At 43.9% G+C, this 12,846-nt stretch overlaps 1 protein-coding gene across 2 annotated transcripts; it reads left to right on the top strand.

The window, feature by feature from the left end:
- Positions 1-40: 40 nt before the first annotated feature.
- golga1 (golgin A1) lies at positions 41-12,840 on the top strand. Of its 2 annotated transcripts, XM_005733614.2 has the most exons (21): positions 41-424; positions 2,357-2,454; positions 2,525-2,557; positions 4,509-4,637; positions 4,808-4,977; positions 5,133-5,244; positions 5,322-5,405; positions 6,313-6,438; positions 6,620-6,715; positions 7,057-7,152; positions 7,321-7,416; positions 7,617-7,757; positions 8,383-8,457; positions 9,084-9,173; positions 9,274-9,376; positions 9,489-9,649; positions 9,846-10,007; positions 10,123-10,182; positions 10,798-11,022; positions 11,128-11,214; positions 11,478-12,840. In XM_005733614.2, exons 1-21 carry the CDS (start codon positions 154-156, stop codon positions 11,553-11,555), a joined length of 2,493 nt encoding a protein of 830 aa, XP_005733671.1. In that variant the 5' UTR covers positions 41-153; the 3' UTR covers positions 11,556-12,840. The 2 variants fall into 2 exon arrangements, with proteins under 2 accessions (XP_005733671.1, XP_005733672.1); XM_005733615.2 differs by lacking the exon at positions 4,509-4,637 and having other exon boundaries at positions 42-424.
- Positions 12,841-12,846: the final 6 nt, after the last annotated feature.

The raw sequence follows: 12,846 nt of genomic DNA, 5'->3' as shown, positions 1-12,846 counted from the left end.
AGAAGTCCAGACGCTTTTCTTTGCAAGCTCCTTTGACTACTTCTTTTTTTCTTCTCAGAATAATGGCATATTTTTCCTTTAGTAGCTTTAATGACTTTCAATCCCTAGAAAAAGGTTAAAGGTGGCAGATTCTCACGCAGCCTTTAAACCATTATGGTTTTCTCAGATAAGCAAATCATCAGTATTTTTACCTTCCATTATTTCTCAACCATGTTCTCCCTTTTGTTTTCCCCCACTCCTTCTGTTCACCTCCTCTCCTGCTTCTCTCTTAACTGTCATCTGCCTCTTTCTCCTTGTTTGTGTGTGTATTGTTGGTACCCCACCCCATCACCCTACTTCCCAACACTAGACTACGCTGAGCAGCTGCGAATTATGCAGAAGACCAAGGAGAAGCTTGAAATTGCATTAGAAAGGCATCAGGATTGTACGTACCTCTACTCTCCTCCCAATTAGCTTCCTTTCTGTTTCCTGTCTGTCAGCTGTACTAAACATTACCTGACACATTATTGCTCACAGAGATGGTTCAGGGTTCCAGATGCTAATATCTTCAGAGGGTTGCTGTGGAAGTGCTTTTTCTTTTCTTTTAATCCAAAGTAGGATTGGGCTTTTTTTCAAACCACTGGTATGCAGTGTTCAGAGCACTGATTCCAGAGCCATGCTTTGTCTGTCACTTTGCTCTCAGTTTGTTCGCTTTTGCTAAGTGGTTTCTCAAATTTGCCAGGAAATATAGCAGCAGCTCCAAAGGCAGACTAATCTCACTCACAGTGTTTGCATGTTTGTTGTAATAATGGTACACACCCAACATTTGCTACATTCTGGTCTATTACACCTGGTACAGCCACCTATATATTTATATACTCGTTTGTTGGGCTGTGTCTCTCACATTGTTTTACGTTACTGTATTCACTGTGATGAACTAAATATCAAAACCCTACCACAATGCACGGTTTGAACAACAAGACCAACTTGCTTGTGACTCATTAAGTGTAGCAATAGAATTTTTCCACTTTGTTTAGAGAGGAAGATTTGGGAACCTGGTCTGTGTGTAGCTGCTGCGTGTGGCAGATGCTGATGCAAACAAAGTTTGTATACCTGCTGTAATACAAGCAAAGCTAAATATATTGGAGTATGCAAATGTTATATGTTCACACTAAAAGCCTCGAGCATTAAACACACTGGCTGAACCTCCTTTTTTAAGTTTAGTAACAGGTGATTTGCAAAATCTTTAAATGTTAAACTTGACTTTTTGGCCATCTGTTTTAGCAAACTGACTCAGTTAATCTGAAACACTTCAGTTTGTCCCGTCTCTGCCTTTGAATACACTCCAACCTCAGCATCTTGGATTGCAGCTGCTGATTTTATTCCTTGTTCTGCTCTGCAGCCTTCATGAGGGTCGTGCAGATTCAGGTAAAGCGACCCTCGTGCTCACAGCAGAGCTCGAGACTAGAACAGAATCCACTGACCCCAGCTGCTATCAAGGGTGGTAGATTTGGAGAATCCTCTGACATGATATTGAGGACAACCACAACAGCAACATGGCCACCAACCAGTTGGTAGGAAAACACGAGATGCAAAGCAATGGAGCTGGCTTGCAGCAACTAACCATTCAAATTAAAAGCAAAGTGAATGGATAAAATAAAATACATTTAATATATAGTACTATAATATTGACTAATTTGCCTAAACGTTAGGTAAAGGTCTTTTTTGAAAACAAGGATATCTGTCCCTCACAAAAATAATGGACTAGTTCAGGGAGATAAGTGATGTAAACCTTCTGACAGTAGCACCAGGGGTCGTGTGGCAAATGAGGAACTGGTTAGATGAGAGCTTATTGGAACATCCAGTCAGCAACATCCTTAATGAGTGAATCTTGGAAGAGTTAAACATTTCATCTTTAGCACTGAAACTATCAGCTATTCTCTCAAAGTTCTCCCTGAAACCTCTCGATTAAAGCCCCACTGCGGCCTCTCTGCCGTCCCTCCCTGCTTGCTGCTTAGTTTTCCTTCATAGTAAGATGGACTTGCTGCTCTAAGATTATTTGTCTTGTGTTGTAGTAATGCGAGTTGAACTCTGCAGTTTCTGGGGGTTCTAAGCTTTTAGTGTAGACGACGTCATTTCTTCAGGGTGGCTTTGTTGTGTTAGGATCTTTACTACCTTTCTGTTTCTTCCACGTGTCGCGCGTTACTCGTCTCTGCCTGTTTTTGCTTCTGGGATGAAAACACTTGTTAAACTGACTCCCACTTTTCACAGCTACTAACGGCGCCGCTCTCTGTGCTGTTTAACATTTCTGTTCTGCTTGGTACATACAAACCTTTCTGTGTCCTGTCTGTCTCTTTCTCCCTCTCTCACTGCTCAGCATCCATAAAGAAACTTCAGGAACAGAATGACTCTCATCAGGTCAGCAGAGCCAAAATGGCGGAGGGGATGGCTTTAGCGCTGGAGAAAAAGGATCAGGTAAAGATGCGTTCTGTCTCACTTATTATAGAGGTCTGATTTGTTCTGAACACTTTCTATCCTCCTGCAGGAGTGGATGGAGAAAATGGCCAATTCAGACAAAGTAAGTTACATTTCTTTTAAAACATGTAGAACAAATAGAATTCTTTAATTTGAAGATTGCAAAATCTCCCCACAAAAATATAAAAGATGGACGTGGTCTGTAGGTTTAAAGGTTGGACCCAGTGCAGGATTACCTTAGCCTGCATTCTTTCTCGTGGCTTGACGGCGGTAACGTCTTCGCTCTAGTAGAAGAAAACGTCCAGTTGTAAAGATCTATGGCAAACTGGACCTTGGCTTCTTGTCCGTTTGACCTCAGTAAACACTTCTCTGGTGGGTTTATGGGAGCAGTTGTTTCAGGTCAAGAAGGATAAAGCCCAGCAGTTTGTTTGGGGGGAGCTGATATTTCTGTGCTGTTCACTGATTGGAATGAACGTTAAACTGGTCACAAAATAAGAAGAGTGAAAAATACATTACACCAGCAGTTGGGCAAATTATCATTCTGTAACACTCAGTTTCAGTCATGACATTCCTACTAGAATACCATTACTTTGTAATATGCTGAGTTATTGCTAACAATGTGCAGTGTTTGGTGTATATCCCATCACAAAGAAGATAAAGGAGAAATTTTCCTTGTGGGGGGAAAAGAAGCTGCATAGTAATACTAGAGACCCTTACAACTGGTTCTTTCATGGTATTTGTCTTGTGTTTCACTGTGGGGGACGCCGGCTGCGTGACCTCAACAAAATCTCAAATACCGTCATACCGGCTCCTTTACACTTGCTCAGTGACACTCGTGTCAGGAGTGGCCAGAGCAGTGTTATATAATAGTGTCATAGCCTCAGATGTTATTCAGACACCTCTTGGTGACAAGTATACTATTGGGCTAAAGACTCTGCCACTGCTTCCTTGTTCCCAGTATTTCAGTTGTAAATTGGCTCACCAGAGGTAGCAGTGCTGTTCTGTAGCTGATGCTAAGGTGCCACTGGCATTTCTATCAGGAAGAAATACATCTTTAAAAAGTACAATTACTTTTTACTCCAAGTTAACTGAAAAACACTAATATTCTTCTCAGTGCTTTAACCTGGTGGTTTAACTGTTTGTAACACTCAGCCTAAACGCTAATCATGGCTATAGCTTCTGTGTGCTAGAGCGTGGTCTTACAGGACTCTGTATGAGCATAACGTATTTGAATCATAGGCCATCCCATTTCAGTGCTTCATGGCCATGATTCCATCATTTCTTCAGGTAGAAGAGAGTAAGGCATTCTACACCTTCGAGGTGTATTTGGCCACTATTGCAGCCTGCCATGTTGGTTTTATGTTGCATACCTTGTGTCCAGTCCATGCATTGTAGGTTTACCTGGACAGGACTCGGGGTTTTAGACGAGGACTAGTTACCTGTGTCCTGGACTAAACCACACGAGGCCTGTGTCTAAACATCTTTCCCTTGGATAGCAGGAGCAGCTGCTTTTACTAGCAGGAGCAGCTGCTTTTACTAGCAGGTGTCTGGCAGCCTCATGGTTTCTCTTAAAGGGAGTTTCTGAGAGGTTTCTGCATAACTGTCTTACCCCACACATTTGCTAGGTTTTACCAGTTGGGTGTGTCTACAGCATCTACAGAGCAGGTGAAAGTCCCTCTAATGTTTGAATTACTGCAGCAGGAAATCTGCATTGTGACTTATGATGTAACCAGAAGTCACTCGTAACCCTACACCATATCCTCACATGTAACCTAAGAAATGAAACCACGACTGGATGGCTTGGAAGGTTACTACGCAGTGCAGGCTTCCTGCAGGAGCTTGTTGTGACTCTGTCTGCCAGTTATCGAGGTGGGCCCTGTCCTGACAGGAGTGTAGCCAGCCGGGGGGGGGTAGTGTATTGGTATTTGAGCTCTTGGTGAGGTCATCAGTGAACCGGGGTCATATCCATAATCTTAAGATTCTGTACACCTGCATGAATCCAATAAATGGTGCATGTGAGAAACGATGTTTACCTCGAAGGTGTGTTTGTTTAGGAGAAGGCTGCCCTGTCAGCTCGGCTAGAGGAGATGATGGAACAAAGCTTAGCACTCTTTCAAAAAAGGGACGACCTGGATGAACTGGAGGGCTTTCAGCAGCAGGAGCTCGCTAAAGTTAAACACATGGTGCGTACATGTGGTGTGCCAGCTTCTTCCTGACATTTTGCGATTAAGGAAAAATGGCAGTCAGTTATGTAGTCGTACACTGATTGTACCTTAGTGCAGGACTGGCGAGTCTGTACATTGGTTTGAAAACACTTTACGATGTGGTATGATGGTTGGATTCTGTTTATCAGTTGCTGAGGAAGGAAGAACTGCTGAGCCAGCAAGAGCGGGAACTTCAGCATAAGGAGGCTGATATTCAGTCGGCAAAGCGAGGGCTGGCCGAGGCTCGGGGGAAGCTCCAGACTCTGGAACGGCAGCACGAGGAGAGCTGCAGACTCAACTCTGAGCTGGAGATAGAGCGGTATGGAAAATGCAACATTCGGTTTTTGTGGAGGGAGCCAGCATTTTCAACATTTAGTTGCTTGTTCTAGAAGTGAGCTTGGATTTGTTGTGGGACTGTGATTTATTTTGTGACATGATGCTGTAATTCAAAGAGCATTTATTGGCTCCATGTAGAGAAGAGCTGCTGCTGCTCAGAGAGGAGGCTGACAAGAAGGTCGGCGAGCTAGAGGGACGATGCCAGGAGCTGCAGTCAGTCATCCAGCAGGTCTCTGAAGACTTCAGGAAGGTCAGCACTGAGCACACTACACTACCATCCTCTCCAAAACTGCTTATTCACTTGTTGTTGTTGCCTTTGTTTTTCAGTCACAGAGTATGGTTTCCACGTTGGAGAAGTCCCTCCATGAATTACAGACAGAACATGATGCTCTGAAGCTGCAGCAGCAAAAGGTCAGAACGTGAGGGCAGTAAAGCTGTAACGCCCTGCAGCTAAACGTCGACAGTCTGTGTCTAACTGGGCTTAAATGATGTGTTATCATTTTTCGAACCCTCCGCATTTTGGCTCATAGCTCATACTCGTTTTTTACGTCATCATTTTACAGTGGAAAAGCAAAAACAGGACTAATTTTTATTTACTAAAAATGATATAAACCTGGACTATCCATCTAAATAAACAGCAGCACAGCTGTTAGTGCGTCACTCCACCAATCGGACATTTACAGTGAAGAAACCAGAAAAACCTTTTCTTCACTAAGAGTTTCAGCACAGTTTGTCCAAAGGTGCCAACGTCCATCTATGAGAGCGACCGGACTTCTTCAAGTTCCCTGAAGACGCTTCACCGCTCGTCTGAGAAGCTTCTGTAGTATCTATGAGATGCACAGTCTTCTGGTGCGATGAAAGAGTTTCAACCAGTATGTGTGGCATAAAGTAAACGCTCAGCACAACCTATTAGTGGCAACATGATGCTGCGGGGTTGTGTACATGTGACACAAACTGGGACACCAGTTGGAGCGGAGGGAAACATGGATGCAGGAAAAGCTCTGCTCAGTGTTTAAGGCAATGACCTGAAGCACAATCAACTGCGTGACTCGGGGAAAATCCTGGAGCGGCTCAGTTGGAGTCCAAGAAGACTTCAGGCTGTTCGTTCCTGCAAAAAATGCTTCGACAAACTTTTTTTATTTTGAACTAAATTCACAAAACACCCAAAAACCTGTTATTGTTCCACGTTTACGTTGTTGTTGACGTGTAAACAAATTGAATCTTCTTTTTTAATGGGTCACATTAGTTTGTTCCACTTGTTTCAGTCTTTTAAACCAAATGTTCTTTACCTGTCGTTGGCTTGTTGCTCCATCATCAGGCGGCTGTGACGGTGGAGGACAAGGAGCGCTTGTTGGTGGAGCTTCAGAAGAAGGCAACATCGTTGGAGAGACGACTGCAGGGGAACCTGAGCCAGGATGAGCACCTACAGGAGCTGCTGCAGGAGGTTAAGAACAAGTCTTGGGTCTACTTTATGACAGTAGCGCATGGCTGGCAGTTGACATGCTCACTGAGGTGTTGTTGTGTTTCATGGGCCCACAGATGTCTTCATAGTCAGGCTTCCTAAAGAGAAAAAGAAATTAGAAGCACAAATATAAGTTTATTCATTTTTTTTGTTGTCTTTCCAGAAGTCTAGTCTGGAGCAAAGTCTGGACAGGACGAGAGCAGAGCTGCTGGCTGTCCGGACAGACCACGCTGATGCCGTCAGCTCTCTGGAGGCTCAGGTAAAACAGCACATTCACACGCGATGGAGAACATTGTATGGGGCCAAATACACATACCCTGTGTAAATCAATGTAATGGTCTGATGTAGTCAGCACTGTGTCACTTTAGATCGAGGTGGGCCTAACAGTGTAAGCTGTGTTTTTTAAAATGTTTAACTTCTTACTTTAGTTATGAAGTTGTTGTTTTCTTCATTTCTGTTGCTTTCTGTGGCATTTTCCTCTTTTTAAAACAGCTGCATGTTTATTTACTCCTGTTTTCTGGTTTTCGTTCCTCGCGTTACTTTGAACAAAAGAAGATATTAAAAAAACAAACTTAAGCGTTGTGTTTCTTGTGGCCTTAGGTGTCGAGGATGAGTGTCACCATTACTGAGCTGCAGACTCTTCTGCGACACAAAGACGACTCGTCCAGGGCCTACAGAGAGAGGACAGACACACAAGTAAGCGATGAGACGACAAACACCCGGCTCCGAGGAATAATGCAGATAAAAGGATTCTAACCTGAGATTGCAAAGTGAAATCGAAAAGACTTTCCATGGTGACATTTGGTATGCTGAAGCCTCGATGAGTATTCATTCATATCATATTGATTGAATTGTGGTTTTCAGATTGCTCAGCTGGAGCAGCAGGTTGTAGAGAGCAGTGAGAGGCTGAGCAGTGCACAGCAGCAGATCGCAGAGAAGCAGCAGAACATGGAGAAACTGGTGAGTGCCACTCCAAGCACAGTTTGAGCCTTTAGAAAGGAGCCTGATATTCTTTACTGAAGGATACAGCGTGCTCTTTCAAAGTCTGATCATGTTTGTGCTCAGTTTTTTGTTTCTTGGAGGGAAAACATGGACTTTCAGCATGATTGCAGTGAAGGTAAAGAGTGCATGTCCAAACATACTTTTGTCCGTGTGCTCAGGAGGGAGAGCGGAGTGCAGAGAAGGCCTTTCTGGACCAGCAGCTGTCTTTGTTGGAGCAGCAGAGTCGGGAGAAGATGAGCCGACTGGAGGACTGTGTCGCCTCTTTACAGAAGGACAAACAGACACTACAGACCCGGCTGGTATGTTTCCTCCTGTCATTTGTTTTTATTCTGTTTGATAAACCAGTGTCTGATCTGTACCTGCAGACCCCAGACTGAACATGATGTTTTTCATATGGAATTTCCAAAAGAGGGATTAATCTGTAATGAGGTTTCCAGCCGGCAGTCCAATAACTGACGACGTGGGATATACTCACTCAGGCGCAGACTTTGGATGGGCGGAGCAACGATAATCATTTGATTTGAGCGTTTAGAATTTATACGTTTTGTCTGGAGGGAATATTTTATTTTGTTCTTTGTTTTAGTGTTGCTATAGCTACTTTCTGGATGAATCATTTATTGAGATGAAAGACTTGATTTTGAACTTACTTTTTGACGTTTTTAGAGTGGAGAAAAGAAGGCCGTTTCTCTTTGTTTCCCTTCCCACCATTGTGTGACATTTTGAAATGCATCGCTGCGTTTGGGCGCACTCTGAGGAGGGTGCAGTTGAAATGGCTGTTTTTCTGTTGACTGCCTCTCTTAGATTCAACCAACATTATTAGCAAACTTATTCATGGGCAAATAAAGAAATCACTCTCGTAAAAACGATATATTCGTCCAACCGCCAACCTCAATCAGTGCTTGTTGTGATGTGCACGTGTGGCAGGCTGATCTGGACAAGCAGGTGGATGAGGTGGACTCTGTTCTGAAGCAGCGGACAGAGGAACTGGAGCAGTGCAGGGTAAGAACCACAACACACTGCTGGGTTGTTTTATTCAAGAATATGAACATGTATTTGATTTAAACCGGGATAATTGTGTGGTGGGGGACAAAATGAAAACTACTGGGACAAAGAGAAGCTGAACAACCACAGAAACGGTCCAGTCCAGAAAATGGAGCACAAGAGAAACAATCAGAAAATTCCAACACAGTAAAAAGTTGTTTTCCAACAAACGGCTTATTTCTGTTGGTTCGAAACCTCCATATTCTTCATGATGGAGCCGTTCACATTATTTGTCATCTCCGCTGAATAAATGTGAGGGTTTTTTGCCCCTCAGCAGTAAGAGGCCGCCGTGCAGGCTCACAGGCTGCTGGCTGGTTTGAACTCTGAGCCTAGTCTGAATGTTCATCTGCTCACCCTGTTGCTGTTGTCGCTGTTACTCCGTGTATTACTCACTAATATTACCAGTGTTCACATTCTTCGGCACATTTGCCTCGTTAGTGCGTCTTGAGTCATAAGTTGTAATCATTTGTTTGATGTCGCAGGTTTTTCACTCCGTCAGATGAAAAATACAACTTTAAAGTTTATTTTATTGAATGATTTTTGAAGTGAGCAGAGCTTATTTTTGGTCTGTCTGTGTTTCCCAGGTGGAGCTAAACAGCCGACAGACGCTGAGCACAGAAATCGCCAAAGCTCTGGAAGAAACCAGACGACAGAAGGAGGGCCTGCAAACACAGGTCAGTGGATAAACTCAAACACAAACCTGTGCTGAAATAATGTAGTAACTCTGTGTGCACATCACCTCACTGTTTGTGTGCGTGTTGTGCTTGATGTCAGGTTGCAGAGCTGAGTGCGGCTCTACAGAGCTCACAGCAGGAAGTGACCGCTGTCACTGAGAAGCTAGCACTCAGAGAGGAGGACATCAGATCCCTGCAGAATGGTACACGCGTGTGCACTAAAGATCTTTAAAGAGATGGCGCTTAATAAAGAGCTTTAGAACAATAAGAGTTTAAAGCTCTTTGTGTCTCCAAAATATTGTGTTTGCGTTGCAGAGGTGCAGGGGCGACAGGCATCCCTGGTGGAGGTGCAGGAGGAGGCTGAGCGGCTGAGAGCCCAGCTGGAGCAGGTGCAGCTGGACAAAGACTCCCAGGTCACCAGCCTGAAGGAGGAGCTGCTCACACAGACTCAGCAGCTGGACAGCTGCCAGGCTCGGGTCAGCACCTGCACACGCTCAGACATCTTTGAACATACTTGTGCTGTATTTTATAATGTGATCGGTGTGCAGGTGACTTCCAGGCATTCACACTCATGAACTATTTTATCTTGATGGGGTTTCTTGTTAAACTGAGACGGACTGAGTACTTTAATCAGACTGAATTAACAGTGCATGCTTGGTGTGAACTGTCTAGATCTCCTACCTGGAAGTGGAGGTGGAAACCCTGACCGAGCAGCTCCACAGTCATAGTGTAGTCTGTGAGGAGGATCAGAACGGCAGCGTGACCGTGGATGACCTGGATCACATCCAGAAAGTCAACAGAGAGCTGGAGCAAGAGCTCAGCGACAAGAACAGGGTCAGAGGCTTTTTGGCAATTCACATTTGGTCCTCTAGCTATGAATGAAAAAAACTACATGCATGAAGGCAGGTAAAGTCACCCCACACATGAAACTCTCTGATGATGTTTGCAGACCATAAAGCAGCTGCAGCAGAGACTGGCAGAACTGAAGAGGACTTTGCAGAAAGAACTGGTAAGACAATGACTGTTCAGTGCTGATCTTTCCTATTGTCATACGATTAATGTAAAGTCAGTTGTAGCCATAAAAAGTATGAAATATGTCTGAAGTGAAGTGTGGCATTAAAGCTTACTGTCCCACAGCAGCAGATCAGAATGAATTATAACGTTTTATACATTTTCCAAATCACTGGAGTAAAACACGTACGGTCAGATAGAGCACACAGGCTGTGCACACAGGTCGTAGCCCAGCAGAGGATCGTGAAACATTCTGTAAACAAACGGCGTCCAGATGATTTTTAATACAGAACTCTGAACATAACCTGCTCCAGCCTGTGTTAGGTTTGAGAGTAAAGAATGACTTCTCCAGAGCGCGTTAGCTTCACAGAACAAGTTATTACGGCAAATTAGTAAGGCGTGAACCCTGAAGGTGCTTGGATAAGCCAGAATCTTGTGTCATACAGGCCTCAGGTTCCAAAGAAACACAAACCTGTACTGTTGCTGTAACCTAAAACAATCAAGTTCTTTCTTAATTGTCAAATTTGTTATTGATTGGATTCTGCCTGCTTATCGGGTGTAAATGCAGAATGATTTGATTCTTTAAGTGCTTTTCTCTCTTCGTGCTCTGTAGAAATTAAAACCTGAGTCAGAAGCTGAAGGGAGGGAGAAGCTACCTGAAAGCAGAGCAGAAAAGCCGGAGAGGGTTTGTCCTGACCCTGCACCTGCATCCACCCCGAGTCCCCCGACCTCCAACACCACAGTGACCAACACCTCGGACCTCAATGACTCAAGAGAAATTAATTTTGAGTATCTCAAGCACGTCGTCCTCAAGTTCATGTCATCCAGAGAGGCAGAGGTAACGTGTGGCTCTGCAAGAGTCTGGTTTGTGTTGGCTGCATGTCAGAGCCCAGCTGTGCTCCACACTCAGACTGAAGGTGCGCTGCTTGTTTTGCTCTGACAGGCATACCAGCTGATAAGAGCTGTATCTGTGCTGCTGAACTTCACTCGAGAAGAAGAGGACATGCTGAAGCAAACTCTGGAGTACAAGGTGGGCGGATTCTTTGCAAAAAGACATCTGTACAAATCTCTGTGGGAAAACCTTTCTGGACTCAGTCACTGGACTGAGGGACTGGAGACATGGCAGCTACCTCCATGTCCTCTATACAGTCTGTGGTAGTCACTGTGCTTTGCCTTTATAGAGCAGACCAACCTCCGACACAGCCAAATGTCATCGCGTGTATTATCATGTCGTCACCTTTGCTGCCTTATACTCGGTCTGTGCTAATGATTACTGTCCCGTTTGTGTTGTAGATGTCCTGGTTTGGATCGAAGCCTTCTCCAAAGGGAATCGTCCGCCCTTCTATCTCAGGATCAGCTCATTGGAGCTGATTTTACAGCAGAAAGAGCTGAAGTGATGGAGAGACTGAGAAAAAGACAGAGCACCTCCTTCCTGTCTAGCTCCCATCACTGAGCAGGACTCCAGCCTCCCAGTTTTTCCCTGGCTCTGTGGGAGGTACTGATGTGAGGACAGAGGGGCTGCGCATCATCATTTAGGGACGAAGGCTTACTCATAATCAGTGGTGATTTTTAAAATGACGTTTTTGATTTTTCTTCAATCATATGACACTAATCTGATGGTTTTTTGTCAGCAAAAAGTGAGTTACTATGTGAGACATCACACAGGAGTAACGCTCTGTTGTTTTTGGGGTTAACTTGTTGTTTATCACTTCATTTTAAATCAGAGGGCTTATTTAATGAAAACGGGTCACTTTACTGACCCGTACAGTTGGCTTTAGTATCAATGAGTCTATTTAATGGTATATAAATGGTTCACACTGGTGTCAGAGGACCAGCTGTTCTCACATTGAAGAATGCTGCATTGGAAACTGAAAGTCTTCTGTGGGTCACACAAACCTTTGATTACATCTTTAATCAACACAGTGTCTTTCGCCCCCGAGCAGAGCAAACCTGTGCCCAGGTGTTTGGGTTCAATGGATTCATTTTGCTTCTCTTGCTGTTGATCCTCCATTAATAGTTCTTCTTCCATTTCTCTGCCACTGATGAGGTTTTCGGTCAACTGAGTCACCCAGAGACGAGAGGAATAAAACACAACCAGTTCAAAAATTGGTCAATATAGAAATCTCTCTAATTAATCAATACTTTTATTTTATTTATTTTTAATTTGATTTTAATACTTTGTTGAACATTTTTAATGACAAACTTTAAAGGTGAATTAAATGACCTGTGGTCCACCTGCAGTACCTGCTTTGCTGTCTAGGCTGCAACTAACCACACTCTGGGACGCAACAATCAAAGAAATCAAGGCTGTGAGTAATGTCCAATATGATCATCATAATCCAACATTTTCCTAAAAGATGGCAATGCTGACCTTTCTCCAGCTTCCATGCATGTTGAACTGTAGTTGCTCTCTGTACTGTGGTGGATTAAAGATGTAAGATCACCCGTGTAATACCAATATGTGCCACAGTGTGGTGCAGTCACATTCTGATTCGCAGAGGCAGCCCGGGAAAGAAGACTGACGTGAAAGCTGTTTGATACTCTGAGTCTGATCTCCACGGGCGTTTTTCTTTTTCTCTCTCCTTTAACACCAGTGTGAAAAATATAGGCTGTATATAAATTCAACTGAAATAATACAACTGTGGTCAAAGTTTTCATACAT

Source organism: Pundamilia nyererei, unplaced genomic scaffold (assembly GCF_000239375.1).
Source record: "Pundamilia nyererei isolate P.nyererei 1_Seehausen unplaced genomic scaffold, PunNye1.0 scaffold00053, whole genome shotgun sequence".
Lineage (NCBI taxonomy): Eukaryota > Metazoa > Chordata > Actinopteri > Cichliformes > Cichlidae > Pundamilia > Pundamilia nyererei.
This window is presented reverse-complemented; position numbering and strand designations above follow the sequence as displayed.